The sequence below is a fragment of the Anarhichas minor genome, unplaced genomic scaffold, assembly GCF_050575085.1.
Source record: "Anarhichas minor isolate MPS153535 unplaced genomic scaffold, ASM5057508v1 ptg000033l, whole genome shotgun sequence".
Lineage (NCBI taxonomy): Eukaryota > Metazoa > Chordata > Actinopteri > Perciformes > Anarhichadidae > Anarhichas > Anarhichas minor.
This window is the reverse complement of record NW_027466479.1, coordinates 14,067,537-14,095,353: the sequence shown is the minus strand read 5'-3', so window position 1 is coordinate 14,095,353 and position 27,817 is coordinate 14,067,537. Positions and strand designations below refer to the sequence as shown.

Sequence of the window (27,817 nt, the reverse complement as noted above, 5' to 3'; positions counted from 1 at the left end):
TACACACACACCCATACATGCACCTCAGGACTGATAACTGACACCAACTTTTATATTGTTAAATTATGTTTAAGACAATAAACCTGCTTTTCTTAGCAGCCAGCTTGTTGGTCTTTCTGGTTTGTCTCAGTCACTGAGCCGGGCTGTGACAATGGTAAAAACTCAAGCTCTTTTCTCTCCGTCTGCAAGCCCACCAGACAGTCCCCTTGTGACAGAGAAGCTTCTCATCAAAGTCAGAGATGTCACTTTCGTTTCTTTTTCTCAATGTTTGTGTCTTTTAAAATAGTTTCCCGGAGTGACGGTTCTTAATTTCTGCCTTTTGTCTCCTCACAGGTGTGTGAGAAAAAAAGCGGAGGAGAGATCGATAAAGAAAGAGAGAGAAAAATCTCCCATTGGGCCATTTTTTCTCATGCTGCATTGTGTGTGGGATTGACACAAGACTAAGGCGAGCCAAATGCAGTCCTGGGCATCTATATTTACCACTGCAGAACCTGCCAGTGTGTGTAGGATGACAGCAGGCATAGTGCCTCAACAGGAAAATATTGTCAAGATGGCTCGCTGCAACGCCAAAGGAACAGACTGAAGTCTACTGTTGCAATCTCAGGTAAGACTCTCAGCTGTTTAGGATGCCCTGGGACCCTTCAATCAAGAGTTACTGAGACACAGAGCATGCAGAAAGTTTCTACTCTAAAGGTAAACCAGGGAATAGAAAAAAAGAACTGAGGCAGCTCTTGATGTAATCTGTTTAAAGTTGTTTCTTGTCTCTATCGCCCCCCCCCCCCCCACCTCCGCCCCCCCCCCCCCCCCCCCTCACTCCCCCTCACTAAGTAAACTGCTCATCACACGCAATCTTTTTCCCATTCTTTATAATATGGGTTAGCCTAGCTCTTATATTCACAAAAAATCACAAAAGTGAAAAGTATAATTATCATGGTTTACATTCACAAAGCTATTTATGATTAGGTGTGTCAATCTAGGACCATTAGAGCACTCAACTGACTGTTGAGGTAAGGCTCAACTCATCAAGTTCTGGGGTGACTGAGGGGACAAGAAATCAGTGTCGTGACAGTTAAAGCCCATAAATAGCTTTTACAAAGTCATCAACGCCATTTTCCGAAGTATTCAATTTATATATTTGTCAAAAAAGTTTGTCAATTTAATTATGCTGGAGCGCGTAGTGGAATTTAGGGGTGAGGGCATTGTGAACTATGACTTCTATTATTACATTTTTATGAACGACTGTATACGGTAACATTATGACATACTATGACTTTTTTATGACATGCTATACTATGACCGTTTTTGACTTTTTCAACATAATATACTATCACTTCTTCATGACTTTTTTCAACATGCTATACTATGACTGTTTTTGACTTTTTTCGACATGCTATACTATGACTCTTTTATGACTTTTGTCGACATGCTATCCTATGAATTTTTGTGACTTCTTTCGATATCCTGTACTATGACTTTCTTATGACTTTTTTCAAGATATTATGCTATGACTTTTTCATAAATGTTCAAAACATTAATATTTTATTACTTTTTTTTAACACAATTTATTGTCACAATTCAACACAGATTTCACAATGAAAAGCAGCTGTACCCCTTTTGCTACATACGAAAAACATGCCAACCAAACACAAATGAAATTACGTATTGCTTTCCTGTTTATTTTTTGCATCAGGAGGGCTGCAAAAAACAACGTTCTTTGAGCAATATCGTTGACATCTGGACACTAGAAATTTGATGTCACGGAATTACTGTACATCAACTTTGACTAAGCAATAAGTTTGCCTCTTGTCCCACAGTTGTCCTGCGTTCTCTTGCGGTCCCCTCTTCAAGTGCAGCTTGATCCGGGATGCCAGTTCTTGGTAAAGATGTAGGCACCACAGTCACCGACCCCTATTGCTCTGTTAGCCTGAGTTTTCCTGCGACCGGACATTAGCCAGGAGTAGATTTGGTAGTAGAATAACCTAAGCTACTTGCTGGGTTAGTTTAACTTTCATATTGGCTCTGTCCCGTCACGACTTTGCTTTCAGTAGAGTTTGATCCGGCAGGGTGGTCGGTGATCATCTCAATGTCCACTCCATAAAGAATTAATTTAATTCCCTGTAATATAGTAATTTTTAATCTACTATACTGTGATTTTTTTGTATTACTTTATTTGACATACTTTATTCATTATATTATAGCATGACTTTTACTATGTTATGACACTTTTATTACTGTTCAAAATACTATCCAACGAATATTTTCAATGTACTATCCTATGACTTTCTGACATTCTATAGTATCAATTTTTGCTATTTTGACTTTCTTGATTTGTTTTACGTCAACATACAATCATCACTTTTTTTAACTACTGTATATTGACATTCTATATACTATGCTTACTGTCAACATAAAATAAATGAAATGACTATTTTTTGCCTCCCTTTAGGGTCGTCAGGAATAGCCTCCTGGCCCGACCCTGGATAAGCGGACGATGACGGATACCGTGTCTTTTTATATGCTATTTTCATGGCAGACTATACTATGACTTGTTTATTGCATACTAGCCTATAGAGTGAATTGTCATGAAAGAAATTATAAAAATGTTTCATAATCAGTGTTAATTAAGTAATGCTGGCAAGATTTGTACAACAATTTTATTTTAACAATTACATATATACAGTGATTACATTAAAAGTAGAGAACTGTCTCACTCAGAACCAAGTCAGTAGGAAATATATTAATTTACATCTTCTTCAAAGCTCTAGAGCTATTGAATTATTAAATCATCAAATTAGGAGTGTAAAACTAGCATGTCTGATCAAGCTAAAGTCACACGTTGTCCAGGTTTTAATTTGGCTGAGTGAAGAGATTTTCCATCTTCTGCAGTGTCGAAGGCATCATATCTAAAAAGATGAATTTAAACAGTTAGTTCATGATATGTATATCTTACAATAGTTAAAAGTTCCCATCAAATACCAAATAAACCAAAATAAAAGTATCAAATGAGGTATTCATTCATATTCCTCTGTTGCAGCTACTTGACAACAGCTTCATAACACACGTTTCTAAAGGGTTCATAATATGCGTGATAAATTCCATAGCCAATTGAAAAACGATGTATTCACTTCCGGTAGAGCAAACAGTTTCTGTTACAGTGGTGTTGTATTGCTGTGACCGTTGCAGTGCAGTCCAAACTGGTATCCTCGTACTTACAGTTTTGCGTATCTGTTGCAGTCGGCTTTGCTGAGAGACGGTCTGGTCACAGCCAAGGCGGAGTTCACATGAGTCCGACACAGAAGCAGGCCTGGCTGGCTGGAGACTGAATGCACCCGGACACAGGCATCCTGCAGCCAAAGTACAAGAGTTATCCTGCAATCTGACAACACTGGTTGATACAATTGCTATGAGTAGAATTAACTAGATTTAAGTGTATGTTACTGAAGACTGCAGTATTGAAGCATATAGAAAGCATCGTTGTCACCCACGTTGGCTCTCCTGCAGTTGTTCTTGATGTTGTTAATGTCTTGTTGTAGGCGTTCCAGCTGCTCCGGGCCAAGATCTTTGTACCCGCTCTGGAGGGAGGACATGTAGGCAGGGGTGAGTGAGCGTCCAGGTTCCCGACCTGATGCCCTTAAGTCATGGGTCACGGAGTTTGGTCCAGAGACGCAGCGAGAGTTCTGTCAAGGGAGGCGAGAGAAAATGGACACACCCACAAATCATGAGAGAAAGCACTGAAAAGCACCACTGCATAACATGATTACGAGGCCTGTGTGAATGTATACACATACAGACAGGACAGAATTTTGTAAATGTTTAGTGAATGCACAGACATGATACTGATACTGCTTTCATCTCACTCTTGGATGGGAAGCAAATAAGTGTATTTCCCAAAAACGTTGAACTATTCCTTTACATAAGTTGTTAAATTGCCAGACAACATCTCAGCTTGGAAAATATATTCCACGATGAAATCTGTGAACCTATCATTGAATTATTAAATGGAGTTAAATAATAGAAAGATGTGTTGCCAGCACTGCTCACCAGTCCTGAAATCGGTGAATTCTCCAACTCTGACTCGTATGAGCTTCCAAAGTAGAGTCTCCAAACATTGCCATGATGTGGTTCGTCTTCTGCTTGAAGGTCACTGGGCTCCAGGAGGATCATGGACTGGTCCAGCCCCACACCTGGGTCCCCCTCCCCAACCGAATCATCTGAGCCACTGCTGTTGTTCGGGAACATCATGGAGGACAGGCTCATGTCGCTGTCTGAGCCGGAGGCCAGCTCCTGATTATCGCCCAGAAACAGAAGGCCAAAGGTTAGATTCAAAAGTACACAAGGCTTTGCAGTTCTTAAAAAAAACAAAAAAAAAAACATATGGACTAGCAAAGTGGCTTCACTGTGTTATTGCAGCTCAAGACAGCTTAAATGTATGCTTATGAGCTCTTCAATGACTTGTCTGTTAAGTACAGTAGACCTACATGTGGTGAGCTGGAGCCCATGCTGTTGTGGACGGCTTCCAGCTGTGCATTGTAGAGCAGGGCCTTCAGGTCTGCCCCGGTGAACTGCTCCGTTACTGCTGCCAGCTGCTCGAAGTCCACGTCAGCGGCCAGGGAGATGCCGACGCTCAGAGCCTTCAGGATCTCTACACGAGCTTCCTGGAAATGTAACAGTTGGATTTACTAACAAGGACATGTCTTGAATAAACACTGAGTTTCTTACCCCTTGTCTACAGTGCAGTGTTATTATGTTACAACGTGGCAATTAGAAGTGGTTGATTTCATTGCAACAGACCAGGTCAGGGGGGGGGCAGTAGAGGGACTTGTCCAGTCGTCCAGGTCTCAGCAGGGCCGGGTCAATCAGATCTGGACGGCTGGTGGCTGCAAGCACATATACACCTACAAATACAAACATGAAAAAAATATCAGCGGTAAATTAAAGCAATAGTTACCTAGTAAACCTGTACGCTAGGGGTGTAACGATATACCGGTAGTAGCCCTTATCTCTACAAAATGTATTGTCAATATACAGAACTCACTATTGGTCGTATACTGCTGTATGACCTACCCTGCAGTCCCTCCACCCCATCCAGCTGGGTGAGGAGCTGGTTAACCACACGGTCGGTTACACCTGTGCTGTCATGGCCCCTTCTAGGAGCCAGAGAGTCAAACTCATCGAAGAACAGAATGCATGGCTTGGCAGCTTGCGCCCTGGAGCAAACAAGAGGAATCTCGGTGAATAACTGTTAGTGGAGCTTACAATTACTATAAATATTGGATGTGACTCGTCATATCTAGCAACTGCTGGAGTCATGAGAAGTTGACGAAGTGACCATGTTGACTAACCTCTGGAAGACATCACGGACTCCCTGCTCACTAGCTCCAATGTACTTACTAAGAAGTTCAGGTCCCTAGAGGGAGGTAAACAGCCTGCGTCAGTGAGGATACAGGTTGCTCTGATTAGGAAAGACTGCATCAAAGCCCAGCCTACCTTGATGCTGATGAAGTTCATACCACTGTCTTTGGCCATGGCCCTGGCCAACAGGGTCTTCCCTGTACCAGGAGCTCCATACAGCAATATTCCTGAGCGATGGCGGATCGGAAGATTGGAGAACAGGATTGGATACTGCAACACACCAAACACTCAATCAATTACCAATGATTTACATTTCTTTTGTATTTTATACTTAAAAGTTATTGCTGTCATTATCATATTATCAAGCCAATATAACATGAATCAAGGGTTGTCATAATATAATGCTATAAAGTACACTTAACAGTGAATATGCCAATTTTATATCACTAACTTTGAGGTATCTACTGTATAAAGTGAACGTTTCATTCCCATGACCTGCTCCTGGTTTGGAACAAACAAAATAGCAGCAGAGAGATTTAAGACGATGAGAGCTGATCAAATCAAAACCATCTACTCCCGAGACAGACTTGCTTGTTTTCTAATAACTGTACATAAAGTGGAAATAACAAAAACATAATAAAAATAACAGGAAATGGTGTTGGAACTCAAAGACTCATTTATCACCTCTTTCTATCATAAATCTTATAAATAAAGGAAAAGGTTTACACGTTTATTGTTCTGGTAGAGATGTTTGATTAAAATCAATTAGTCTGCATTTACTATTAGTGGTATTATTACTCCCACTTGTGTTGAGACTTTCTGGCTTATTGTTGCAACAATCAATAGAGCAATTATGGTGTTGAAATGGTAATAAATGATAAATGGATTGTCATCACATTTATTGTATTTCACTTCTGTTCCTCCTGTATGACACAGTGGTGCTTCCATCTGACTGAAAACACGCCCGTATGTCTTGTGATTACTCATGCTGACGCTGACCTTAGCGGGGAGCAGTATGGTATCCATTAGTTGCTGTCGCACTTCCCTCAGCCCCCCCACCCTCTCCAGCCCAACTCCACTCGGGGTGTGGAGGTCTACACCCCACAGCGAGGGAGGCGTGAATCCCTTGAGAGCCTGCGCAAAGTCCCTCCACGACAGACACGCACCTGAGGGATACGGAGCACACAATGAACTTAAGCATTAGCTTGATTAGAGACATGAAGCAAAGGACTTAAAGAACCTGAAAGTCAACTTTAAATAAACAACATGGAATAAATTATGAGTTGTATAACTTGAGTGTAACCAAAATCTTTGGTACCCTGGTCACTGTGTCCTCCTTGTACAGTGTTGGCATGGACCGCCCGCTCCAACAGCAGCAAAAGGTCTTGGGGCGTGTATCCCTCCGTCTCCGTGGCAACAGCTGCCAGGTCTAGAGTCTGGAGGGTCTCACCAGATATGCTGGTTTTTCTGAGTATCAGGCAGTGCAGGATTTCAGCTCTTTGAGCCTACAAACAATAGCAAACAAGAAAGCTGTTGGTTTTTATTTTGTTTACGTGTGTGTGTGTGTGTGTGTGTGTGTGTGTGTGTGTCGACCTGGTCTGATGGCTGGATGTGTGCAAAGCCCTGGATGAAGTGGGAACCCTGCATCTCGGTCAGGGAGGGGTGGAGGGAATGCTCACTCTGGCTGGTGATGATCAGACACACCAGACTGGAGTGAGCCGTTACCTCATCCACGACATCCTTCAGACCTGCAGCCACAAACAAGAGGAATCAGCATCAAGGCCTGTGATAACAACTACCTGTGAACATACATGACCACAGACATCTCCCCCCACACACAAATACAAAATAAAGAATTCATGGTTTACTCTGTGCAATGTGCTGTTGCAGCAGCGCCTCAGCGCCATGCTCATGCTCTGGTGAGGTTGGTGCCCCAGTCATATGGTCCAGGTCATCCAGTAGAACAACTGATGGCTGCATCCACTCCGCCTGTTCAAAAATATCCTGCAGCATCTGTCGCACTGTTTCTGCCCTTTTGCCTGAGAAGAAAAAAAACAAACCCCAATTAGATAAGAGATAAGATAATCCTCTATTAGTCCCACAGCCGGATTACAGCAGCAAAGTGGACAGTGCAACAAGAGACGACAGTAAAAAACAAAACAAGAAAATAAAAACAAGTACAATAAATAGTCAAACAGTAAAAGGTATAATAAATAAGTAAATCGCAAAGAAAAAATAATCTAAAAATACAATAGAATACACATTGTTGCACATAAGTATGAAGTGTTTGTATTGCAGAGTATTAATCTTGCACATACGTACATTACCAGTCCGTTTAGTCCATGATAAATACGTTCAACTAGATGTATTTGATACAAAGTATCTACCTTGTAGTTTTTTGCAGTCCACCAGCTCAACATGTGCATCCAGATCTTCTCTAGCTTTTCTACAAAGGGCTCGGGATAGAGTGCTCTTTCCACTTCCCTGTGAGGGTGTATAATAACATAGTATATGTTACATAGTATACAAAAGAACATTGTTAGGGATAGAGATGAAGTAAAGTAAGTCTGTCTGATCAGCACTTCAAAATCATTGTAGATATTTAAATTCACTCTCCGTAATGTGTGGAACCATCAGTGCTGTGAGCAGTTATATTAACAGATACCTTAGCACCAGTGATGAGTAGAGCTCCTCCCTGGAGTCCCCGTCCAGTTGTACCAAGCTCTCTTGAGAGGGGACTACCCAGAAGGCTGTGGGAGATGAAGTCAGAACCAGTCCTACTAAGCTCATGGATCCCACTGGGAAAAGATGAAGTTAGTGGAGTGAGAGATGCAGAGAGATCCTTCTTTAAACCACACATGGGCGAGCAGACAGCTACAAACTTACCCTAGAATACTGAGGGAGGGAAGCTCCGGGTCGGGCGTTTCAGTTGTAGAATTCACAGCTGGCAATGTCGCTGGCTCTCTGTCAACCTGTAGGGGACACGTAGTGTGAGCTTTTTGAAACCAAGACGTTTTGAGATATTCTGTTTTTTTATCAATCACCTGCATGAAACTATGCAGAGCACAAACTGCACGCAGAAATATGTTGTTATTACAGAACACTAACGGGCAATTTACATGACATGCATGCTTGTACCTGTATGTTTTCCTTCTGGATAACAGCTGTTGCTAGTAAAAACAGCTGGCCTGGAGGGTCACTCGCTGGTTCCGGTTTCAGTACAGTTAAGGCAAACTCTAACTTTGCTATAAATAAGAAGAAAAAGGGAGAACAGTGAATGCAGCTGAAAGTATTGTAACTTTAATGTGTGTATTATGGGATTTTTGGTCTTCAGTTGATCGGTCATTTTTATAGAAGTGCCATTGGTGGATTAACAATAACCCGTAAAAGAGGAGAACAAATTAATCACCATCAGTTCCATGTAGGAGGATGGTGCCAGACCGTGCAGTCAGACAGGCTAAAGGTTCATGACTCTGAGTGTGTAGCCAACCGAGGAAAGCTGTTTGGATCTCTTCATCGTCCTCTTCGAACTGGAGAGAAAATGTCAAATATCACATGGACAGAAGGGAGAGAGGAAGATTCAATTACATGTGGCTTTGACAATTTACCATTTTGAGGACTAATAGTTGAATAAATCAAATGAAAATCTCTAACTCCATACTGTAGTCACATATGGTTACTTCAGCACTCACCAGTGGTGTGAGAGGCTGTAGACGAATAGAGGAGGCTACTTTGATAGATGATTTGACTGGCTTAATTCTAACTGTTGAATGTGGGGTGATATTCAACCTGAAGGCCAGGGGCTGTGGGATCTGAAAACACAATAACTATATGAGATAAAGAAGCAGAGGACTGAGCTACAGTTAAAGTACCATAGTCATAAATGAACAGCGAGTAAACTCACCCACACTCTTCCACTATGGATCTCTCCCTTGCTGTGACTTCTTCCCTTGCGTGTCAGCTTCTCAGTATCATGACACACCACCCTGACCACCGTAGCTTCCTCTTCTTTCACCTCCTCTCCTCCAGCAACTTTACCAACACCTGCATTCTTCTTTTTCTCCATAGCCTGCTTGGCTCTGTCCCTTGATTCTTTAGGAGAGAGAACTTTGGAGAGCAGGCCATAAGTCACCGGTGACTGACCTCCAGTTGGCCCAGCATTCAACCCCTGGCTCCAAGGAAGTAAATGAATAGCGGCAGTTGCAATATGGCTTATAGTGCAAAGGGAGTCTGGAGGTGCACCGCACACTCTGTAGATAGAGTCAGTGAAGAGGACGGGGACGTCAGGTAAAGGTGGTAGCTCTTTAACCGGGTCATAAGTACCTTTTATCATATAGCGGAGCAGGCTCTTCAGGTCAGCTATGCCACCCCACTGGTGGATTTGAGGGACAGGGGCGGTACCTTCTAATGACGGTCCTGAGGGGTTTGAAAGATCCATATTCTGCTGTCTGTGAAAATCTTGTTTCTTGATGTTTCTCACTGGAGAATCATTGAGGTGGCCAATTCCAGCGCGGTTCTTAGGAGAGACAACTAGTTCTGTGAACTGCTCCAAGCGACCATAAGGCACAGATGGCGAAAGCGATGCTGCACAGAGTTAAGAACAGATCATACTGCGTTATGAATACTGTCCCCGGTAAAGAACAACGTATGAAATGTAAACAAAAAGGAGCTGAACAAACGTTTTAATAGGTCGGCTCAACTAGTTGAAACCACGTCGTCTTCGGATTATTTAGTAACAAAAGGTAGTAATTATTGGAATAATTCTGACCTATTTGGATGTAGATGACAGTGTGGCTGTCCACCCACACAGGAAACACAGCATCTTGAAAAACAACTCTGATCTGATCCAACAGCTGCTGCTCCAGTGCAGCACTGTGAAGCTCCTGAGGGTGACAGTCACCAAAAACAGACAGTTAAATATTGTTTAATGTGAATCTGGGTTGCAAGCCTATCCCTGATGTGTCATTTTCTCGTGGGACGATTGTCAGAAAAAACATTTATACATATAGTATATTTTTTCACCATGAAGACATTGGGTGACTAATTAAGTCCCTATGCTGCTCACCCACCAAGATTTCCCAGTCATCAGATGACAGTGGCTCCACAAACACTTGATGCACTGATGAGACCTGGTGACATGGTCTCAGGAAGCCCTGAGTGAAATGACACAACAACTCAGTCACAAACACCTAGTCGGCCTAGACAGACCTGACAATTATATTAAGCTGTCAAAAGACTGCCAGCATGTGTCACGTAGAGATTATAGTTGGGAAACAGAGCACAGAACAAACAAAATGTTCATTGTGAAGCCGTACCTGCTCTCCGTCGCTCAGGCCAAGCTTCTCTCCCAGCTGTCGACACAGCTCCACTTTATGGCTGTCCAGGCTGCAGGAGGTTCTGTTTTGAGTCCAGCTGAGGAACACCGGAGATCCATGGCCCCAGGACAACTCCAAAGCCTGGTTCTGACCAGAGACACACACAAAGTTTTTGCTGTTGTATTTTTTGGATTGCCGTGACACTTTATCTATTAAACGACTGCATCATAATCGTCCTGCTTTTCTGCTCATTTGAGTCGTTCTACACAGCTTCAATTACAGAGCTAGCACAAGTTTGATACCTGTGTAAAGATGAAGAGGAGGGCTGAGCCTATGATTCTCCACACCACCCAGCCAAACAAAACAGGAGGAAGGCTTGTACAATTGTCATGCAAGCTCTCTCATGTCCACTCATTCACATTATATCACACATCCCCCTCTGAAAGATAGTGGTCTTTGGATGGTCAGGTGTTACTTGACCACCATGTTACAAAACCATGCAGTCATTTATAAGAATGCTCTGGTATTTACCCACTCGCCTGTGCCACCAAAAAATGTTAAGTTTTGTCACCACCAAGTGAGAATGCAAGGGAACTACTACTAAAATGGTTGGGTCAAAATGTAATAGTGAAAATGTATTTTCTATCTGCTTATTGATGTTATTATTACCTCAATTGTTATTAAACCCAAGGAGAAACCACGTGGATTAAATATCCCATTGCTACTGCTGACAACACTCAACTCTTTCTTTATGTTAATGTTGACGGATACATTTATTCTGTCTATGTAATCGTTACGTATATATCCAATACTCTGAACGGTCTCTCAGAAGATGTCTTTGGCAGAGCAAAAGTAAACTTAAACAGAAGCGTTAATTCAGTAACGTTAAATTAATAAATAAAGGAAACACAAAAGCACACGTTCACTCACGCAAGAAACACCGCTTTCAAACACAGGCCTATATTTTTTGCTTGAATATTGTTTCAGCAAACTAAACTTCCACTACTGATAAGTGCTAGCTAGCTAGCTGAAACTGACAGCCAGGTAGCTAGCTAAGTTAACTTACCTCGTGCAGGGAAAGATGCGATATCAATATCGAGGAGAGCTGAAGAAAGCAGTTTTTTGTGTTGTTAAAAACAACAGTTACGGGTTGAATGCCCTGATTACTAAACATTATTTTCACACAGGTTACTCTGCTGACGTTTAATGTGCAACAAACCTAGCCGATCGATGTGCTCCCTGCGCCTCGCTAACGTTAGACCAAAGCAGCTGATTTCGAGCACGTTTCAAAATAAGATAATTAAACACGAGCACGCAGTCGATGCGTGAGTATTCGAAAGAGAACGAGCTTTTATTTTGAAAGTGTGTCAACCGGAAATGTATTTCCATAAACATGGCGGCACCTGGCAAGAACAGTTCAGACTGTTGGCGCGTCCCAGATGTTTATAAACACCACGAACAGCAGAAGATATGCATTTCTCGACCTAAATATAGAGATGGAAGAAGAGACAAAGCGGTTAAGGTAAGAATTAGCTCGATATAAGTTATTAAAAAAACATAAATCTGAAGATAAGAGACGCTGCAGCCTGCGACTCTTATCTTGAAGGTAACGTCGTTATAGACAATACAGACATATTCTAGTGTGGCTCATTGTCGAGTATAGGTCATCATATTTGTCTTGTGCATCATAAGGTGTACACCATCAATTTAGAGTCGTGTTACCTGATGGTCCAAGGGGTCCCAGCCATCGGGGTGATGACAGAGCTGATCCAACTGTGTGCCCTGTACGGAGCTGTGGAGGAGTACAGGCCCCTGGACGAGTACCCTGCTGAGGAATTCACGGAGGTCTACCTTGTTAAGTTCCAGAAACTCACCAGCGCCAGGTACAGCGTGTTACTAACGTACCGTGTTCATTATACTGTACTGGAAAAGTTGAATAGACTGGCTAAATAACTTTAAACTGTCTGTTTCAGAGCAGCCAAACGACGCATGGATGAGAAGAGTTTTTACGGTGGTGTGCTGCATGTGTGCTACGTCCCAGAATATGAGACTATGGAAGACACCAGGCTGAAGCTTCAAGACAGGAGGAGATATGTTATCAGGGCTGTTCAGAATAAAGGTACAATTTAACATCATGTATAGATGTATGCACTTACAGAAAACACCAATAAACTGATGTGATATTGGTAGATACATTGTACATATACTTAGTATCATGTTCTACTACTTTTAATGCACTTTTATTTGAAATAACTCAGATCTTTTATTTAAATGTTTTATTTTGTCTTTATAGTTGGAATGACAAACATGAACTTGAACTGTGTTTTTTTTTTTCTCTTATATTGTTTCAAAGCAAGAGAAAGGAAACAGGAGGCCGTAAACAAGGAGGCCGTAAACAAGGAGGCCGTAAACAAGGAGACAGTAAACAAGGAGACAGTAAACAAGGAGACCAGATCATCAAACACAGCCACCACATCAGAGACGGTCATCCCCAGACGTGATAAAACCTCCGACAATGATAATTCAGAGAAGAAGTCAAACATCAGCCACTATTCAGACTTTCCTCTCCTGCCATTACCTCCCCAGGAATACCATTACTACTGGCATAAAAATCAACATGGGACTATACCGACAGAAGACAAAATGGGGACATTACATAATGCCGTCATTGACACAAAACAGCAGCAAGGGCCCAGTTCAAGCTCCGGCCAAACCTCTTCAGATAGAGACACAGAACGCAGACTGACCTCAAGTCGGTCTTCTACAGTAGCCAGATTTGTCCCAAGAACCACATACTTGGAGAACAGGAAACGCAAGATGGAAGCTGCAGCGGAGCACTCACCGACTGATGTTACTAGAAACAATGAGACACTTATTGGGCCAAAGCTACCGGAACCTCCCAAACTGGACATGGAGGATGAGTCACTAAACACAACTGTAAGCCTGATCAGGAACACGATGAATAAGGTATCCTATAGTCAGATTTCTTTTTTTAATGAAAGTCAGAATAAAACTAATTCTTCACTGTAGCTTTAATTCCTTTATTTGTGTCAGTAAAATACATTTTGTCTTTGTTCTCAGGTGGAATCCGTTCCTGGCCTTAAACCAGTAGAGAAAAAGCTGAAACCACGTCGTCGGATTTGATCCAACGAGCTGCCTTAATGCTGGAATTTCTGGAGATTCTTTTGGAAAATTACAATTCAAACCGTTTCCCTTGGCAGATTGCTTTTATTTACAAATGTTGCACCACAATTCAAACAGCTATTACATTTTTATTAAAGAATATATATTTCTGAAATAGCACATGAATGTGATTCCTTCATTGTTTCAGTTCTTGAAATACATGCTGCTCAAATGTCTCAATTCTCTGAAAACAGGGGGGGGGAAAAGAGTGCAAGATTAAGAATTTCTGACGTAGAAATTACTTAATTTATTTACTAATTTACTACTTTAATTTGTGATTACCGTGACGTCAGGGAGGCAAGTTCCAAAAGCCTCAAGTAGTAGATTCTCCTCTCTAACTGACTGTTCAAAGTCAGTTAGAGACAGTCTGCCATCATGGTTATGGTCCTTCGAAAATATAAAATGTGTTTGTAGCCAATTGTGTACATAAATTAGTCAGATATGTGAATCTCAGATTGTTTCTACTTTTCACCCTCTGAAACACAAAACTTTGACATCCTTTTGAAGGAGCAGAGAACATATGTAGAGGTAAATCAAGGTATATTTTAACCAACAGGCCAGCAGCATTCATCCCCTCACCATCTTCTTGAGCGTGATCTCCACCAAGTCTTTGACTCCTTCCTCACGTTCCTCAGAGGACAGTCCGGGGAGGCAGTCCTTCAGCATGTGATACATCTCCTCTCTGGAGATGTCGCCATCGTCGTTCAAGTCATACACCTGGAAGCAGTCTGAGCCATGCAAAAAGAGAAGAGTTATTACCTGAAATAAAAGCTTGCAACTCAAGATTTTGTTATGCAAGTGTGTGAGTCAGAGCACGAAGGTTGAGAGCTTACATTTTATTTGTTCATCCAAGGTCCCTCGGAGGAAAACAGACAGTCCCTCAATCCATTCTTTCATACTGATAAGGCTGTCGTTGTCTTTGTCAAATGTCCAGAAGACTGGGGAACAGATCATCTCAAACACTCAGAACACGGTCAGGTTATCAAACAATCACAATACTCTGCATCCAAACCACTGGTGGTTATCCAATTATGAAATATGTGTCATTCTGTACACTTGTAATATATAATATCAATGTGAAACAGACGGATTACCTCTATCCATCACAATGTCGTCGGTTATGCCGAAGGTGTTCTGCAGCATGCTCCTGAACTTCCCTCTGTCCAGGCCGGTCACTGCTCTTCCGGGAACAGTCGGCTCACTCAGAAGCACGTTAAAGGCGTGGATAAGACACTCCACCTCTGCTTTATTGACTGGAATCATTGAAAATAGTGGCTGACATTTCACATGTTATTTCATAAGCTGTGTGGCACTTTGTTATAGTTGCATGGTAGCCGATTGCGTGAATTAAAAATATGAAAAACAAAAGGCTTAAAAAACCGGCAACTGCCGTCGCACCTCTCCTACCGGCCGCAGCCCGTACCGGCGGGAGGCGCACCGCTTTACAATATGAAGAGAACTTGTTCGGTTCGTAAGTCTGAGCTGAATACTCACAGTGCTCCACTTGTTTGGAGATGGTTTCGGCGAGGGTTTTGATCAACCTTCTCTTCACGGAAGACATTTTCGACATTGTTTACAATCCGTCACCAGGCAACCACACGACATAACATTCCAAGTCAAAAGCGTGAAATGAGAAAAAAATATATCTTGTTTTAGTAAAGAAAAGAAGTTCACTGAGCAGAACGAGTTTGTAGGTGAAGTCTGTAGTTCAGCATTAGAGAATGGAAATAAAATTACCATTTTAATCAGGATAAAAGTTTATTAACAAGGTCTGATCGGTTACTTCTTATACTGATCTTTGGGCTACAGTAACCAGGATGTTTAGATGTTAGATCATTTGATGCTTTAACTATTATACTATTATCAATGTACAATGATTCATCTACAAAAGGTATTGATAAGGTAAGATGAATCACAGCTTTTAATTGTAACTCATTATGTGCTTTTCCAAGGACAGATTTGTCCTTTGTCCCACAGAAAACTGGATATTCCACCAGTGCTCAACTCTCATGAAGTCAGGCCAACTGAACCTCTTCTCAAGACACTCTTCGTGTTCAAACTCCTTTCACCTGTGTGTACAGCCATGTGTTTTGTCATCAAATTATTTCGACTGAACTTCTTCCCGCACACTGTGCATGTGTGAGGTTTCTCTCCCGTATGGATTCTCGTATGTACGTTCAAGTTGCCCACGTGGCGGAACTCTTTCCCACAAATCCTGCAACGGTATGGCTTCTCCGCCGTGTGAATCCTCATGTGCACGTTCACACTGTTGCCGTGTCGAAACTCTTTACCACACACCTCACAGATGAACAGTTTCTCACTGGTGTGGATTTGTGCGTGTGTGGCCAGATGTGCGCTGTGGCTGAATTCTTTGCCACAGAAACGACAGCGGTAGGATTTGCTGCTGCTCTTTGTCTCTTTATTTGGTGGAGTTGGGCTGTGTGGTTCGCAACTTTTAGTCAGCTGCTTTCTCCCTGTGGGGCTCTGCGTGTGGACTTTACCGATACTGTAGTCCGTCTGCGTGGCTAAACCCAACTCAGGCCCCATGTTGTTCAGACTCACAGAACAATCTGGCAAAAGAGTCCAATATTCACTGCTCGACTGAGCAGTTCCCTCAACCGATACAGGCTTTCTGTCTTCATTTCCTGTGTCATGAGTTTGTAACTCAGTCATGTCTGAGTAAATGCAACTTGTCATGTAAGTGGGCGTCACTTTCCCAGTGCTGGTGTCAGCGTCCTCCATATCCGGACTGCTCCACGGCTGTTCCTGTTTGATTGCTGGAGGCTCTGGGGCCAGCAGGCCGGTGTCATCCTGGTCCACACTGGGGTTGTTGTGGCAGCTCTCAGGACTCCACTGCTGCTCGAAGTGTTTCTGCTCATGTGCACAGACAAAGATCTGTGGGGCGTCTGTGGAAGAGGAAAAGGTGAGAACGTTGCCACCTTTCACTTTTAGCATTTTATCATCAAGTCTGATTTGCATAAAAGAGAGATAAGCTAGAGAGGGAGTCCACCTCCAAGACTCTATACTTTTATAGAGTCTTTAACTTAATGTTTGGGTCGGCATCCTGATGGCCGAGGGGCTTAAGATGCTGACCATGCAATCGCAACGACCCCGGATTGAGTTTGTGCAGAGGCATTTGTTGCCTACAATCCCCCATCTCTCCCCTCATTTCTCTCAGCTCTCTTTGTTTTGAATGGGTTCTAAATTGCTGAAATTATGAGTGCATTGTTTATTTGTCTTTGATAAAGGTAAACATGTTTTGGTAATGGACAAAGCCTTTTGAACTCCACTGCAGTAAAACACATTATGACCCTTTACTAACTGCAATGTCAAAGTTCATTGAACCGAACATGTTTCTTTCTCAGAAACTCGCGATAACTTGGCCAGACTTTGTCCTCTGATTTAACATTACACTGCTCTATTGTTGGATTTAGCCTACACTCAGTTTACCAGGTGCACATAGCTAAACGCTCCTTTCACATATGCACTGGGACTCCGTGAGAGCTCTGTAAAGAGACATTTTAATACTGCTTCAGGACGTGACAAATGAAGGAAAACAAACAAACCGTCATTGTGCACATGCACTTCTTGTTTAAGTCCACGTTGGTCAGCGTCTCGTTCTGAGCGAGCAGCTTCTTCCTCGCGCTCGGTCACCGTCCTCTGCACCGCAGCGAAGATCTCCTCCGCGGCCGCACTCAGCCGCTCACTGATGAACAACCTCAACAGCTGCATCTGGGACATTTTTTATCAACTTTCAACGCTCACCGACGACCGCAGACTGTGTCGGCTTCTGTGTCAAACTCAAAGTGGTAACGCAGAATTAGGAGGTGACTACATCCGGCTACGATCACAAAATAAAAGTAGTATTGCGCGACAGTTTGGAAAATCCTGTGGCTTCAAACAGTTCACAGGGAATCTGTTGTCTATATGGTTATTGATTATGTCATTTTATAAGATAGATGCATAGCTATAACCACGTAACTGACTGGGTAAAGTAAGCAACTGCAAGGCAAAGGCTCCACATTAATTGCCACTTCATTTACAGTGTTCTGGTTAACTCAAATTAGAAAATAACAATAAAATCAGCAAATAAAAATACAGGATCCGAAGAGTGACCCTTTATCGGGCACATTGAGCGGTCCCTCTACGATCAAGAACGGATCATTCTCTCCCTAGAGCATGTCCAAAGTCCGGCCCGCGGGCCAATCACGGCCCGAGGTCAGATTTTATATGGCCCGCACCTTCTGTCTTAAAATGCATTATTTATGGCTCGCCAGCACAGTCAACACGGAATAAATAAATCATACAAATTCAACATGCAATTCCTCTTTTTACCTCATGGTGGCAGCACCACTCTGTAACTGTCTGGCTGTTTGAAATTGGCTCTGACCCTTGAACTGTCATGTTACGGCAAGTAAAAAAAAGGAAAGTCGATAATGAGGGCCGCCGCTTCCAGGAGAGGTGGAGATCGCAATATTTTTTTCACCGAAAACTGAAACAACTGTGTCTGCCTAATTAGTCATGAGACTGTTGCCTTGTTTAAGGAATATAATGTAAAGAGACACTACGAGACCAAACATGCTAATGCTACAACAAGCTATCAGAGAGCGACCGAGCTAGAAAAGTGAAGCAACTCCAAGATAACGTGGCCTCACAGCAGCGGTCCTTTTCACATGAAAACATCATCAAAGTAAGCTACCAAGTGGCCATGGCAATTGCTAAACATGACAAAGTTTATCAAAGACTGTTATGAAAATAGCAGAAAACATAATTGCCCCGAGAAGAAGACGGAGTTTGCTAATGTTTGCCTGGCTCGTAACACTGAAGAGCCATCATCAGATACTAAGAGACAACTTGATGTTTTTCGTGAGCCTGTTTCATGTGTGTTGAACTTAAATGTGAGACAACTTTTCATTACCCTCACAAGTCATATTTAAGATTGTCTTGAGGTGAGAATATTGATCGGTTTCTATGTAATTAGCTTTTAGATGGCTTGTTCTTTGTGTTATCTGACTTTCAAGATGTGAAAGAAAGGCAGAATAGTTGCTGAGATTTGTTCATACATGAATGCTTACATTTGGTTACATTGCTATTTGCTGTCATTGAAAATAAAATGATTAAATAACACTGTATGTATAGGCTACTTGTATTGTTTAAAATAATGTCAGCAGGGACTGTTGACCCTTGGGCATTTTCACATTATCAAATCTGGCCCTCTTTGAAAAACGTTTGGACACCCCTGTGGTAAAATAACAATGTCAGGAAGTAAAGTGACATTTTTTTATCAACCTGACAAAATTACGTTCTTGTGGGAAGAAAAGAAAAGAAAAGGCAACACTGTAACTTCTTTACATTCTATTAGAATGTAAAGAAGCTACATTGTATCAGAATGTAACTTCTTTACATTCTAATAGAATGTAAAGAAGCTACAGTGTATAGAATGATTCTATTGAAGTTATTCCTTTTTTAAATGTTTTAGACGAGTCACTAATCACTTTAAAATAGTGATTATAGCTGATTTAACTTAGACATGAGATTGATCTTCTCATGTCACTCTCTTTATACAATGATATAAATTCATCCCCGTTTTATCTACAAGGCCACTTGTATTGTTTAAAATAATGTCAGCAGGGACTGTTGGCCCTTGGGCATTTTCACATTATCAAATCTGGCCCTCTTTGAAAAAAGTTTGGACACCCCTGGTCTAGAGGCTCTTAGTGTTGATGTAAATACATAACGTTTCAGATCTCTCATGGCTCAAGATGTATTAACATAACACTGAGCATTACTTTGAATAAGCATAGCATGGTCTGGTCTAGCGTCAAGAAGTTGTAACTTGTACATTCAGGAATTACAACGGTTAAAGCCTTAAAACGCCAGATCCAAAACACTTTATTTTCAAAGGGCTCCACTTCCGGTGTCATTCCATGTTGAAGCTTGAATGTTGAGATCGCCATCTGCCGGACAGGAGTTCAGACCCTTCTGGTAAATGCCGTACTCCACTGCCTGTTAATGATGAATGGGAGGATGGAGGTGTAGAACAGTTTGTTTTGTTGTTAAAAAGCGAGGTTACATTTCAGGACGTAGTCTTCTCTTCTTGTGCTCTTGACCTTAGTCTTCATTGTCTCTTCTGTAATTTGCCTTTAAAGTTGTTAGAGTAATTATAACATCTGACCACAAGGTGGTAGTCAGGTAATCCATTAAAAGGGGAAAATGAATACATGCAACTGCAGGCCTTTTCTGTACTATCAAATTATAGTAATGACACCTGAAAATCTAATAATTACAACTGTCGGAATAATCAGAATACAAGGTTGTTGTGGGTTAAAGTGAAGAGGTATATTTTTCTGGAATGTTCCAAAGAGTTTAACAGGTCTGGGGAAAAACTTAAATACATGGTTTCTTTAAATGATCTATCAAATTTTAATTTGGTAAGTGAAGAAGAACACTGGGTGATGCATCAGTTCAGGTTTGATATTTAATTCATAAACTACAATGGATTACAACACTTGTCAGATAAAACAGACTGAACCAAAAACATACAAATAAAACATTTTAAATTTATGATCAACGCCATTAATTCACAATACTGCACCACTACTTATTCCTGTTTGTGTTTGTGTGTGTGTGCATTGTGTATTTGAAAAACAGAAATTGTGCCAGAGAGGTTATATGTGCTTATGTGCCGAGGGTGTCCTTTCAGTCCAACGATTATTTGAAGGAGTGTTTGTGTGCAAGGTGTGTCTGAGTCACACGGACCGCTGTGCAAGGTTGGTTCTGATTGATAGTGTTGCGTCCACCCAGTGGTTTGGGTTTTCAATCATGGAGGTCCACACAGCGGCCTCCTCTTCCGTGGAGTCCATCCAGCTGACAGCCTCCCCATAACTCTGACCTGCCATTAAAAAAAAAACACCAATATTCATTATTTATGTCAAAGACATTACCACAGAAATCCTCACCACAATCCACACACCAAGGAATGGTGCATCTCTTCATATTTAGCATACACAGTAACACTGGTAACCTAGAAATGACCCCGCTCTGATGACAAGACCATCTGAAATGCCTGAAATGCCAACTGGACAAAATGCAATGCAATGTGAAGCACTGCATGGGAATACTGTCACCACCCCACCACTCCAAAACACCACAATGTCTTATCCCCTGACACAGACACTGCTGAAGCCTAAGAAATGTCAAGGGACCCATGAGACAGCATCAAATCTCTGATCACAGCTCAGGAGATGCTCAAGATGTATTCATCACCGTACAAACTTTTAGTCATACTGAGTCTACAGTCACGTATTGACTTATAGAAGTTAGCCCAAGATAAACATGAGGAAGTTAATTTAAAATGCACGCTGCCAACAACAGCCGGAACTGAGAGTGACCTGATAAGAGATCAGATACAATTCACCGTACAGACCAGGCTCCAAAGGGGAACAAACACGATCCCTAATCACCCATACTTTGAGAACAAGGTAAAGATAGGAGCATTGTTCCCCTATCTGGTCACTTATTGTGCCATCCATCACAGAACGCTTCACTGAGACTGGAAAGAGCCCCAGCAAATGACCAATCTGTCAAAATGTTCACTTACGTATGCTGATACTCTAACACCCACACACATGGTATCAATATCTGCAGAAACAAAATCATCTGTGTGATTTTGAGCGTGAATCAATGTGGATGTCATTTAGTTTAAAGACGCCCACCAGTTCCACAGCTCAGACGAATCCCTCCTAGGACGTGCGGCTTCAACCCTTCGCGGTGCCAGACGGTCAGCTCAGCGCATGCCTCTCTCAGGTCGCTGGAGTGGAAGCCATCGTAGACCATGGTGTGGTTGAAGGTCGGGCTGATGGAGCGCTTCACCACCCGAGTTTTCTGACCGCTCTGCCGACTGGCATCTGGGAGTATGAAGCTTGAGGGGAGATTAGGATTATGAGACAATTAAATTCAGGTTCGAACCAGGATTCAGTTATATATATATATATATATATATATATATATATATATATATATATATATATATATATATATATATATATATATATATATATATATATATATATATATATATATATATATATATATATATATATATATATATATATATATATATATATATATATATATATATATATATATATATATATATATATATATATATATATATATATATATATATATATATATATGCTGATAAGATGTGTAACTGAAAAAATTGGCTATGCTTCTGCAGTATGCAGGACAGTATGTGTGTTAAAACCTTTAGTCAATAGTCAGAAATACGCATGTGAAGGTGGAGAATTCAAACTAATTGAATGTCCTGTTCCACCAATCATTTTCTACAAAATTAACTGCTACAAAAACTGCCATGATAGATAACTGATTGCAATATATCAGGTAACATGTTGCAGAGCTGACACACCTTCTGACAAAGGAGTCTATTGCCCCCCCTTTGTTAGCCAGGAGACCTTGAGCCTCCCGAAGCCAGATGTGAACCTCTCCTGTCAGAGGCAGTCCACCACCTTAAAACACACACAACGTATGAGACACACGTGATTACTGTGGGACATAACTTTTATCTATTATGTATGTGCTCTGCTCACCCTCAGATCCGTCTGGGACGAACTTAATAGAGAGCAAGATGAGCCCACGGCTGCTAATGGAGTCTGGATTCAAATTAATCTGCGATGGGGGTGAGAAAAGAGAACAAGGCACAGGAAGCGAGGGAAAGAAAAAGCAAGGGAGAGGGAGGCAGACGTGTGGAAGCAGGAAAAGATTACGGTTACATAAAACCTTAGTTGAAATTCACAGCATGTCTTCCTCTCTCTTCAGCTCTTCCAGACACAAGACACTCCTTGTATTCCCAACAAAGCTGCCGAACTGATGTTACACATGCACACACTACTAAACAAATATAGGAGGAGTAAATATTTTAAATAATAAATATTGGCCAAGGAGGATTCATGCTCGCATGCTAATTCATGTTACTTTACATGACTGTGTATTTGAAGGCAAATCCTCTACGACCGCTCTTCCCTACCCGTGGTTGCAGGTCCTGCCACTGTGGCAGAGAGCACGTCCAGTCCCAGAGGCCCAGAGACACCTCCACCTCACCCAGGAACACGTTTTTGCCCAGGGGCTCGGCGTGCCACACCGACAGGTTCAGGGTCCGGCTCCGCAGCTCTCCGACCCGCACTTTATACTACAAAATAAGAGCCAGAATCAGGCAGGCAGCACATGGAAGGAGGGAAGAGGCAGATGCAGGTCAGAGCATAACATGTACTTATGAGAGAGAGAGCGCTGGGACATATGGGGATTTCTGTGAAGGCTGTAACTTATCGTGAAGTGTAAATGAGAGAGTGTCTCACTCGGAGCGTCTGATCATAGACTGGGTTTAGTGTCTTCTTCTTCACTGCAGTTTTCTTCTTACTGTGATTCGACTTGTCCGGCAAGAGATAGGTTTTAACGTATCTGTGAAAAACACACACATATATAGACATTTTTGCCTGATTCTGTATGTGACATTGTTGCTGCAAGATGCACATTCACACATGCACTGTCACTTACGGGTCAGAGCGATCCTTGCGTGCTGAAGCGATTTCCTCGCAGCGATACACTTTGACTTGCAGCTCCTCCTTCTGGGTGTCGTAAACCAATGAGAATTGGATACGGCCCCTCACCTCCACCACTCCAAAATCGCCTGAGCTGAACAGACTCATCATGCTTCCACTGAGCTATAACACACGCAGAACAGAGATCAGCTCCTACGACATTGTCTGCAGCTGACTCATCCTGCGTCGCTGGATAGCCAATTAATCAAAAGTGCTTGTGTGTGGCTGCACGAATCTGTGTGTGTGTGTGTGTGTGTGTGTGTGTGTGTCTGTACCGTGTAGCCCGAAAGAAGGCTGCCGGTGGAGCTGCCGGATTTCAGAGAGGCTGGTTCCAGCTCTGTCAGGCAGCTGCTTAGAGACTCGGTGTCCCCGTTGTGACTGCCAAAGTCTTCCTAAAACACACACACGCACGCATGCACACACACACACACACACACACACACACACACACACACACACACACACACACACACACACACACACACACACACACACACACACACACACAGCGTCACTAACGATCATCAACCACTCTACCATTAAAAAAGGGCAAAATGTGTGATTGATTTAGACATTTAAAAAATTCACCTCAGGTTCCTCTGAGTGGCCATTACTTCTCCTTTCGCACTCTATGAGACGAATGCATTGAGAATGACTTAATAACAACAGTAAGAGAGAGGCAAAACAGAGACAGAGAGACACACTTCCATACCTTTGGATGAAGAGAAACTATTTGGATGCTGGAGACCCTGGAATTGAAGATGATTGTTAATAATTAGACGATTTGTATTTCAAGTATTGACTACGTAGACAAGCATGCGCACACAGACCTGTGCTGCAGGACTGTTTTTTCTGGGTGTGGGTACAGGTTTAAAACTTCCTTCACTCCTGAAAAACACAAATAAGATATTGGAAAACAGAGCTCCACACAAATGTTACAAAAGTGAGAAGATGTTTCTGTGACTAACCCTCCACTCTCCTCTTCTTTGCTGTCCGTCAGTCTTCTCTCTGCCTCGGGAGAACTGTTACTGTTCCGGGAGGTTTCCGCTCTCTCTCCATCGAATAGTCCAGGCAGGGGCACATCTGTTACCATGGCAACACACACAGAACCATCAATGGGATGTCCCTCTAACAGCAAGAAAACAGCTCCACAGGCCTGTAAGAGTAACACTGCAGTAGCTTAAAAACTGACCTCTGTTCTTGGTCTTCCTGTGGCGTATGGTGGCGTGGACGAGCGTGCAGCCCGACGGCCGGTTGCGATGGCGTTTGCCGCTCTCGTCGCTGAACCACGCTCCGGACAGGATGCGCAAACGTGCCGGATCGCTCTCTGTCTCCTGGAGGACCCTGCAGCGTTGATTGGGGCCAAGTCAAACAGCAAACAAACACAAACTAATATATGCAAAAGTCAGCTGACGTCGGCCTCCAACAAAAAGTAAACAGTCACTGTCGTCACTTCTGTCATGCAAATTAAATACAAAGACCTGTCCACTCTACTAATAAAAAAACTAAATTTAGCTTGGAAAGTTTCTATTTACATTAACAACATGTACACTTTTCTTTGATACGTTCGACAGCCTGATAGAAGAGCTGAAACAAGTAGTCCGTTTATCATTTTCACAGAAAACTCATTGGAAACATTTTTTTCATTGTATAATTCAATTATCAAGCAAAAATGCAAAGCATTCTCTGGATTTAGCTTCTCAAATGTGAGCATTTGTTCCATATTTCTGACTCTAGGAAATTGTGATGAGACTAAACAATGAATCAAAAAACAAAAAAAGTTTAATCTAGTAATACAATTTTGTTGTCAGCTGAGGCCCCCATTTGAAGATGAATCAACACAATCATCACAAACAAGAGACAACAAGTTGATTATCAGAGATATGGGGCTCTCTGAGCATGTGGTAGTGACCAGCGATCAATAACATTTCCCAGATGCAGGAGCTGCTCGGCTCCGTAGGCAGAATCGATTTCACTGTGTAGTTCTTTGACTTCCCTCACTGAGGCAAGGCTGCATTTCCCACCAGGCAAAGCAGACAGCTGCATCTGAGCCCCAGACCCCTGAGAACCCCCCAGAAGTCCCACGTTCACAGTGTAACAAATGATTTGTGTTAACTTGACTAACTGGTCATTTGTTTGAAAGCAACCGAGACCCCTGACTTGTATTGCCGAGGTTTCCTGTATCAAAACCGTCATTATTTCAGCTTACATGGTTTTTTTTTACTACTTTAAACTAAAACAAACAGACAGGAGATAAATTAAAAGAAATCATGAATAAATTTAGTGAAATTACAAAGAATGCTGATAACTCCTGACAGGTGAAGTGGATAATACACTTAAGGTGTTATCCTATCACGCTCTGTCACTTGACTCAGACGTGTCCCCTTTGAATGGAAGCATCAAATCCATTCAAAGTTATTCTGAGAGGTCACCTTCATCCAACGATGAAACATTTCTAGATGGGAGTTTTATCCTCCATGTGATGGCGATGCCCCCCATTCACAGGGCACAAGAGGTCACTGAATGGTTTCACAAGTATAAAAATGATAAATAGTCCCCAGATTTCAACCCACAAAAACACCAACATAAAGGAAAAATAATATTACTAAGAATGGTGTCGAGATTTATATCGTCTATCTATACCATTGAGACAGTTTACATAGCTTTTTCTTGATTTGTCACCTGTCTGAGTGTTAGAGCTAATCACTGGACAAAACTGGTCTAAAAAGGATAAACAGTCACCTCTGACCTTACACGTCCTTCATCAAGATGACGCAAATCCAAGTCACGCTGTAAGACCTGCAGGATGGTGGACTGCTCCTCTTCTGTCAGGTGGCTCAGGTCAAGAGAAGAGTCAACCTGCTCCTCCTCCATCCCTGAGTGAGAGGCAAAACCACAATCCTTAGACAAACGGACATTCATCTCTAATTACATTTAAATATGCTCTTTATCATAGTTATGTCACTGATTTGACACGGAGGATAATGATGTTAAAAAGGAGGAAAGCAAACGTCTATATATTAACTAACCTGCTGCACCACAATATGATCATTTTTGTCTGTACATGTGTATGTGGCTGCTGCCCTGAGGCAAGTTACCTCAAAGTAATTAACGCATGCGCAATGCGATCCTCCTTGTGAGTTTGGCAAACAAGATCATATGAAAGTGCAACACAGCTTTCACAGCATGACACCTAAACAAACACAGAAAAAATACAATTTATGTTATTAGAGTGTGTAGTAGATGACATAAGGTGTAGGTTTCTCATAATAATAATAATTTATGTTCTCATATACAATGATTAAATAGTTGCTGTGATAATAAAATTGTATTGACGTTTGTGGTCATGACCATTTACATGAACTTTCTGTAAAAAAAAAAACAGCAGTTTCCTCATCCTGAACAGCGCGAGAGAGAGGACACCTGTCGCCACGTTTCCCCTTTTGGATCAAGTTACACTCACCTGTCTCACTTTCAGTAAATACACACAGCGAAACATAAAAAAGAAGCCCAAACTTGTTTTACCTTACTTGAGAGCCTCTTCCGACACTTCCGTCTGTGAAAGGTTAAGTGAAAAGTTGTCCAGAGCGCGGTGTGTTTCGAGGTCTGTGTGCAGAGTAAACGGAGTGAACACGCCCTCCGGGGTTACTCCGCACAGAGGCTGCAGTCAGCTGGGAGGCGAGCAGTGGGCGGAACAAAGTAGCTTAAAACTGTGCGTGCATGTGTGTTTAAGATTGATAGATTGATACGGTGTGTTTGTTTGAACGTATGATATGACTCACACACTCTCACACGCACACACACCGATGTTTTACCAAATGGCAGGGTGGAGGTGGGAAATAGTTCTCCTCCTTGTAGCTGTCCACACCTGCTTAACACACATTTGGCCAAACACTGAGGCTGCTGCTGCACCTACTGTAGCCTTCTACACACACACTTATGCACACATCACGCAGATCTATGCGTGTTTTAAAGGGAGTACAGCCAGCAGCACGTGAGGCCTGCCTCAACTTTAGTGTGACAATGTGTGTGTTCCCTTTCTCTCGTTGGAAATGTATTTGTGTGTGTTGGGGGAGGGTGCATTCAGAGTGTAAAAGACCTGTATTCAGTCCCGTCCTTTGTCAACAAACTTGGATGACAGCCACACACTGCCCAGTTGGGAAACTTTTTTGTGTGAGCTTATTCAAGCCTGCGTAGGTCCTGGCTCAGACAGCGCTTGGTGCATTCAACCAGCCATCCTGCTGCTCCCCTAGGCCTCCATCAGCTCTCTGTCCCTGCGGCATGCTGGGATCCCTACCGACACTCATACATGTAAGGATTAGTAGGTGATTCTTATAGCGGATACTG

The 27,817-nt window shown here is 42.2% G+C and overlaps 4 protein-coding genes across 8 annotated transcripts; 1 reads left to right on the top strand and 3 right to left on the bottom strand.

Annotated features, from left to right (window-relative positions):
* Positions 1–2,636: 2,636 nt before the first annotated feature.
* On the bottom strand, positions 2,637–11,936 carry pex1 (peroxisomal biogenesis factor 1). Of its 2 annotated transcripts, XM_076105579.1 has the most exons (25): positions 11,887–11,936; positions 11,734–11,772; positions 10,668–10,814; positions 10,418–10,505; positions 10,121–10,235; positions 9,257–9,936; positions 9,045–9,164; positions 8,762–8,882; positions 8,491–8,597; positions 8,239–8,324; positions 8,018–8,150; positions 7,740–7,836; positions 7,221–7,391; positions 6,946–7,100; positions 6,671–6,857; positions 6,352–6,518; positions 5,488–5,622; positions 5,343–5,407; positions 5,065–5,207; positions 4,792–4,895; positions 4,479–4,655; positions 4,042–4,284; positions 3,486–3,677; positions 3,214–3,344; positions 2,637–2,903 (listed from the first exon to the last, which is right to left on the bottom strand). In XM_076105579.1, the coding sequence occupies exons 4-25, from the start codon at positions 10,436–10,438 to the stop codon at positions 2,819–2,821; spliced, it is 3,435 nt and encodes a 1,144-aa protein (XP_075961694.1). In that variant the 5' UTR covers positions 10,439–10,505; positions 10,668–10,814; positions 11,734–11,772; positions 11,887–11,936; the 3' UTR covers positions 2,637–2,818. The 2 variants fall into 2 exon arrangements, with proteins under 2 accessions (XP_075961694.1, XP_075961693.1); XM_076105578.1 differs by having other exon boundaries at positions 10,422–10,505; positions 11,734–11,914.
* A 119-nt stretch (positions 11,937–12,055) lies between these two features.
* Positions 12,056–13,968, top strand: rbm48 (RNA binding motif protein 48). 2 transcript variants are annotated; one of them, XM_076105580.1, is made up of 5 exons: positions 12,056–12,189; positions 12,360–12,550; positions 12,641–12,786; positions 13,021–13,634; positions 13,749–13,968. In XM_076105580.1, the coding sequence occupies exons 1-5, from the start codon at positions 12,061–12,063 to the stop codon at positions 13,809–13,811; spliced, it is 1,143 nt and encodes a 380-aa protein (XP_075961695.1). In that variant the 5' UTR covers positions 12,056–12,060; the 3' UTR covers positions 13,812–13,968. The 2 variants fall into 2 exon arrangements, with proteins under 2 accessions (XP_075961695.1, XP_075961696.1); XM_076105581.1 differs by having other exon boundaries at positions 12,060–12,189; positions 12,379–12,550.
* Positions 13,876–17,639, bottom strand: clxn (calaxin). Of its 3 annotated transcripts, XM_076105583.1 has the most exons (7): positions 17,417–17,639; positions 15,345–16,756; positions 14,945–15,103; positions 14,684–14,788; positions 14,430–14,578; positions 14,133–14,237; positions 13,876–14,034 (listed from the first exon to the last, which is right to left on the bottom strand). In XM_076105583.1, the coding sequence occupies exons 2-7, from the start codon at positions 15,418–15,420 to the stop codon at positions 13,987–13,989; spliced, it is 642 nt and encodes a 213-aa protein (XP_075961698.1). In that variant the 5' UTR covers positions 15,421–16,756; positions 17,417–17,639; the 3' UTR covers positions 13,876–13,986. The 3 variants fall into 3 exon arrangements, 2 of the variants coding, with proteins under 2 accessions (XP_075961698.1, XP_075961697.1); XR_012957614.1 differs by lacking the exons at positions 13,876–14,034; positions 14,133–14,237; positions 14,684–14,788 and having other exon boundaries at positions 14,431–14,567; positions 15,345–15,391; positions 15,920–16,756; XM_076105582.1 differs by lacking the exons at positions 13,876–14,034; positions 14,133–14,237; positions 14,430–14,578; positions 14,684–14,788; positions 14,945–15,103 and having other exon boundaries at positions 15,590–16,756.
* Positions 17,640–20,304: 2,665 nt separating this feature from the next.
* sytl1 (synaptotagmin-like 1) lies at positions 20,305–26,851 on the bottom strand. The gene is made up of 15 exons (XM_076106219.1): positions 26,569–26,851; positions 26,220–26,346; positions 24,663–24,814; positions 24,439–24,553; positions 24,301–24,358; positions 24,183–24,219; positions 24,059–24,099; positions 23,746–23,862; positions 23,427–23,593; positions 23,228–23,330; positions 22,900–23,061; positions 22,463–22,541; positions 22,282–22,381; positions 21,566–21,771; positions 20,305–20,742 (listed from the first exon to the last, which is right to left on the bottom strand). The coding sequence occupies exons 2-15, from the start codon at positions 26,342–26,344 to the stop codon at positions 20,600–20,602; spliced, it is 1,605 nt and encodes a 534-aa protein (XP_075962334.1). The 5' UTR covers positions 26,345–26,346; positions 26,569–26,851; the 3' UTR covers positions 20,305–20,599.
* Positions 26,852–27,817: the final 966 nt, after the last annotated feature.

Excerpts from the sequence above, each read along its gene's own strand:
- pex1 (XM_076105578.1), bottom strand. The coding sequence starts at position 11,841 with ATGTTTAGTAATCAGGGCATTCAACCCGTAACTGTTGTTTTTAACAAC. Across the intron at positions 8,883-9,044 it reads TACAGCCTCTCACACCACTG|TTCGAAGAGGACGATGAAGA; the intron begins GTGAGTGCTGAA and ends TTTTCTCTCCAG. Across the intron at positions 4,896-5,064 it reads TGGGGTGGAGGGACTGCAGG|GTGTATATGTGCTTGCAGCC; the intron begins GTAGGTCATACA and ends TTGTATTTGTAG.
- rbm48 (XM_076105580.1), top strand. The coding sequence starts at position 12,061 with ATGGCGGCACCTGGCAAGAACAGTTCAGACTGTTGGCGCGTCCCAGAT. Across the intron at positions 12,551-12,640 it reads CAGAAACTCACCAGCGCCAG|AGCAGCCAAACGACGCATGG; the intron begins GTACAGCGTGTT and ends TGTCTGTTTCAG. Across the intron at positions 13,635-13,748 it reads TCAGGAACACGATGAATAAG|GTGGAATCCGTTCCTGGCCT; the intron begins GTATCCTATAGT and ends CTTTGTTCTCAG.
- clxn (XM_076105582.1), bottom strand. The coding sequence starts at position 17,591 with ATGTCCCAGATGCAGCTGTTGAGGTTGTTCATCAGTGAGCGGCTGAGT. Across the intron at positions 16,757-17,416 it reads AGTGCATGTGCACAATGACG|ACGCCCCACAGATCTTTGTC; the intron begins GTTTGTTTGTTT and ends CCTCTTCCACAG.
- sytl1 (XM_076106219.1), bottom strand. The coding sequence starts at position 26,344 with ATGGAGGAGGAGCAGGTTGACTCTTCTCTTGACCTGAGCCACCTGACA. Across the intron at positions 24,815-26,219 it reads CTTGATGAAGGACGTGTAAG|GGTCCTCCAGGAGACAGAGA; the intron begins GTCAGAGGTGAC and ends TCAACGCTGCAG. Across the intron at positions 22,542-22,899 it reads GGCAGGACCTGCAACCACGG|ATTAATTTGAATCCAGACTC; the intron begins GTAGGGAAGAGC and ends CCCCCATCGCAG.